General features: G+C 36.4%; 1 protein-coding gene across 1 annotated transcript; it reads left to right on the forward strand.

The window, feature by feature from the left end:
* The first annotated feature begins 3564 nt into the window (after positions 1-3564).
* LOC143622365 (uncharacterized) lies at positions 3565-4032 on the forward strand. Its single transcript, XM_077093542.1, has one exon. It carries the CDS (start codon positions 3565-3567, stop codon positions 4030-4032), a length of 468 nt encoding a protein of 155 aa, XP_076949657.1.
* The last annotated feature ends 373 nt before the right edge of the window (positions 4033-4405 follow it).

Consider the following 4405-nt stretch of genomic DNA (forward strand, 5'->3'; position numbering starts at 1 on the left):
ATCAACCTGCTACATTCTCACACCATCCTAATTTTCGTTATATCTGAACCCCTTTAACCTTGACAAAAAAATGGAGCTAATCAGGTAGATTGGTTATCTTGATGCTCGAAATCAGGAAAATCAAAGGGTGCATTTTGATTTTCCAGTGGTCTTAGGATTCAGTTACCAACTTTACGTCGGTTTTGGTTTGGATTTTGGTGTTGGTTATTTCCAAGAGGTGGTGGCATCTCTTAGTTAAATGGTTGATTATGGTTTTGCTGGTAATTTTCTGGTTGTTCTTGATTATTTTGGACCCCACGGTGGTCGTTTTGACTCATAACTGTTGTTTTATGAACTGCTCTATTCTTTTTATGATTTTTCAATTACTGAGTCAAAGACAAGGGGCACCTCGTTCTTTTATTTCCTAGTTTCCATGCACCTGAAACATTATCTGCACACATGAAACAAAGAAACCCCGCATAAAACGGACAATAATGAAATACAAATTCAAAGTAAACAAAACACAAAACTAGCACTTTGCGTGTTGATTCTCCAACAATGACGCCATTTTGATCGATGTCGATAGGTCAATAAAAAACACTTATAAAATTTACCTTTACTAGCTAGAGCAAGTAAGGTTTTGAATCCATAGGGAACCAAATGAAAGTGCAAAGCTAGTTCATTATTCACTATTGATTAATTATACTATTTTAGACAGACAATGTCAGGTATCTTTTAAATTGATTTTGAAAGTAGTTTCAAGAAAGGTTCAAGGCCTTTTGTAAATTCAATATGAGAAAATGGTGACTACACTTTAGGTTCGGGTTATGCAATAAACTGAACAACTATGACTCTAATCAATCTGATAATCTCATAGACATGATTCTTAAGTTAAGATTGATAAATAATTACTAGACACAGTAGTTTGGCATTGTTGATTCACGAAACCTAATCTGATAAATTGACATAACTGACTTAGTCTGCCTAATTACCAGTTCGTTAATATAAAACTCAACATCAAACAATGACTAATGGCAACACTTCAATGACTATAAGAACTTAATCCTTATGGTTGATGAACGTAAACCAAATACTTGATGATTAATTGGAATTCCAAAATAATAATTGTTTTAAGTAATCAAAACAAATATATAGCAAGATCTATTACACAATCAAACTTCAATCCAATTCTAGAGAAGAAACACGAATACATATAGTTTAAGCACAAACCCTACACCTAAAGTGGTCACGATCGGTTTAGACTTGTCTCTACATGATAAACAGCTCGATTATTATGTTGAAAGGATGAAAGCATGGAAAGATTAACAATCTGGGAGCTCCAAGTTGATGCAAAATCGCCTCTTAGGTCGTCCACAACCTCTTGAATGAAAAATATGCTGAATGGGAGCTGGAAATTGATTTGATCACAAGTAGGTTTATTTTTCCCATTTTAACACCCTTCGTGTATTGCGAAGTCTTCACGGAGGGTCCTTCACGTAGCGCGAAGGACAAAATAATTGTTTTCGTCTTCTGGCTCTCTCGCGTAGCGCGACGGGGCTTGGTGACAAGGAGTTTCTCCCATTTCACTTGTTTAAGCACTGAAATGCGCGTGTGTCAATCCCGATCATCCCAAGACATCAATGCAAGCTGATAACTAGCTCCAATAAGCACCATTAGCGTTCAACAACCTAAAATACAAAAGCATGTTTGAAGTACCACAGTTTACACTAAAAACTTGACAAAACTAAGCATTTAACAAATGCATGACTTAAACCCAACCATCAATACTGTTTCGTCTTCCTTAGGTTGAAAACCGGCCATCATGCTCAGATTATGAAGACTAGCCATCATGCTCAGGTTATGAATACCGACCAGCTACGGGTATTGAGGATCAGTTGCATCATCTGGATGGTTTTCGATTGTGGATTATTTGGGTCTGGATGCCGGAATGAGAATGACCAAAACTGAAGATTGAATGGTTGAATAGATACATATTGGTTGTGTAGTTTGAAAAAAAAATTGTGTGAACGATTTGTTGTAGAGAATGAGAAGGTTTTCATGTTGTGTTTTTAAAAATGAAATGAATTAAGTTATATAAATAATATGTTTTTTTTAATATAGCCGTTGCCAACGACTCTTATTTGAAAAACGAGCCATTGTACGTAACGTTCTCTCGCAAAATGAACGGGGGAGCGTGATGTTCCCTAGAGTTTTAGGCCAAAACGTCAGTCATAACTTTATGACTACGAACGCTCTAAGAGTTTTCATGTTTTACATTTAGATAATCTTTTTATTTGGGAATATTGGATTTTTAATAATCCAAACTTTGGCTTATTGGCCGATATTAATTACAACTTAAGAAATTCCCTACATTAATCCCAACTTTCACTCTACTGACCTCCACCTAGCCTATTCTTAACGCGAACTAACCCGGTTAGTTTTAGAGAAAAATAAATCATTTCTCCAAGTTGATGGAGACAAATGAAAAATGTAATTTAACTTAAAAACTCACCACCACGGCCGCCCCGCCGCGGCCACCACCACTGCTGACACCGATCGCCGCTACCAACGCGACTGTGGCTACCAACGTGACTGCCGCTGCCGAGATCACACCACCACCTCTGCCACCACTTGCGCCTATGTGAAAATTTTTATAATTATTATTGCCGGTCAAAAGACCAAAGTTTGGATTATTAAAATCCAATATCCCATTTTCAAACCCACCCTTCATAAACAAGTGGTGGTGGTGGCGACGAAGGTGGTGGCGGTGGTGTTGGTGGTGGCGGGGCGGTCGTAGTGGCGGCGGCCGTGGTGGTGAGTTTTTAAGTAAAATTACGATTTTCATTTGTCTCCATCAACTTGAAGAAATGATATATTTTGCTCTAAAATTAACCAAGTTAGTTCTTGTTAAGAAAAGGCTTACTGGAGGCCAATAGAGTGAAAACTAGGATTAATGTAAAGAATTTATTAAGTTGAAATTATTATCGACCAACTGGCCAAAACTTAGAATATTAAAATCTAATCCTTTTATTTGAGATTTTCTGTGTGTGCGAGGGTGTATATATATGTATGATGTATGGAAGTTTGAATGGGTATATAGTAGGACCCAAGATTTGTTCAATTGGTTTGATGAGGATAGAGGATGCAGGAAGTTTCTAATCCATCCAATTTCAGTTGACTCCATAGTCAACTAACTTTTTCATATCTTACTATTTTTTAAATATAAGGAATGAAAACAAACTTTTGTATCAATTATTTGTGAAAATTTTCAATAAAGTAAAAAGGGAGATACTGCTATTTTAATAAAATTAATTTCGTTATATATTTTTATTAACTCGTTTACCATAAAACTCTTTAATAATGATAAGATAGGGAAAAAATGGGTAAAAGAAACAAATAATTATACTGCACAAACATTGTTACAAATATTACTTATTAGTTATCCAAAAATAAAATAAATATAAGATATTTATAATTCAATAGTTTGACCAAGTAAACCCTACTTAAAAATCACTTATATATACACACACACTACATCCTCCTTCCTCATAATAATACAACCACAACCAGTCTCGGTGCTTCAACATGAAGACCATTACCTTGTGTCACCCTTCCGGAGACGAGTCCACCGGCGGAAAGACCAAACGTACCAACTCCGGCGTTCTTCAAGCATTCACAACTCTATGGTTGCTCTGCGCCAAACAAGCTGTTAAAGTTTCTCGGAAGCTAAAGGACAACTCAAAGATATCACCGGACTCACCGATGATCCAACGGCCGAAGAAGCTGATGGCCACCATAAGCAACAAGGCGATCAAGATACGCCACCACCGGAAAAAGAGAGATGACGTCAGCCCTGAATTTGGTGACGATGGGTTATGGCAAAGGGAGATTCTGATGGGGGATAAGTGTCAGCCGTTGGATTTTTCAGGTGTGATTAATTATGATAGAGATGGGAAGCGTACGGACGAGTTTCTTGGGCGGTCTCCACGTTTGAGTTCTTTTCCTTCTGGTTACGTGGCGAAATTTGATTGGGTGCCACCACATGAATGCTGATTAATTTGGTGAATTGGCGGACGATTAATCGGGTATCCTTGTGTAAACGTGGCTTGATTGTTGTTATATGAGAACTCTAATGTTTGATATCATATTTTTTTTTGTTGTTTTTATATTTTTCCCTTTTTTAGTTTCTGTTATAAAGTTGGGTGCTAGTTGGTCAAACAGTTAAACCAGTACTCAAAATGGTTTATATAAAATTTTTAAAAAGGTTTATCAATATTAATCTTTATGTATATTGTGGATTTAAAATAGAAATAAACAAGATAGGTAAATGGTTACGTACGTTTATACGACTGGTTTAGAGTTTTAAAGAATGAATTAAACCGTTGAAGTTGATGTTTAATAGAAACCACGGAGCGAATCTTATAAT

This window comes from Bidens hawaiensis, unplaced genomic scaffold (assembly GCF_021521415.1).
Source record: "Bidens hawaiensis isolate Kalapana, Puna unplaced genomic scaffold, B.hawaiensis_p1.1 tig00003126_1, whole genome shotgun sequence".
In the NCBI taxonomy this organism is placed as follows: domain Eukaryota; kingdom Viridiplantae; phylum Streptophyta; class Magnoliopsida; order Asterales; family Asteraceae; genus Bidens; species Bidens hawaiensis.

Coding starts and splice junctions, on each gene's coding strand:
- LOC143622365 (XM_077093542.1), top strand. CDS start 3,565: ATGAAGACCATTACCTTGTGTCACCCTTCCGGAGACGAGTCCACCGGC.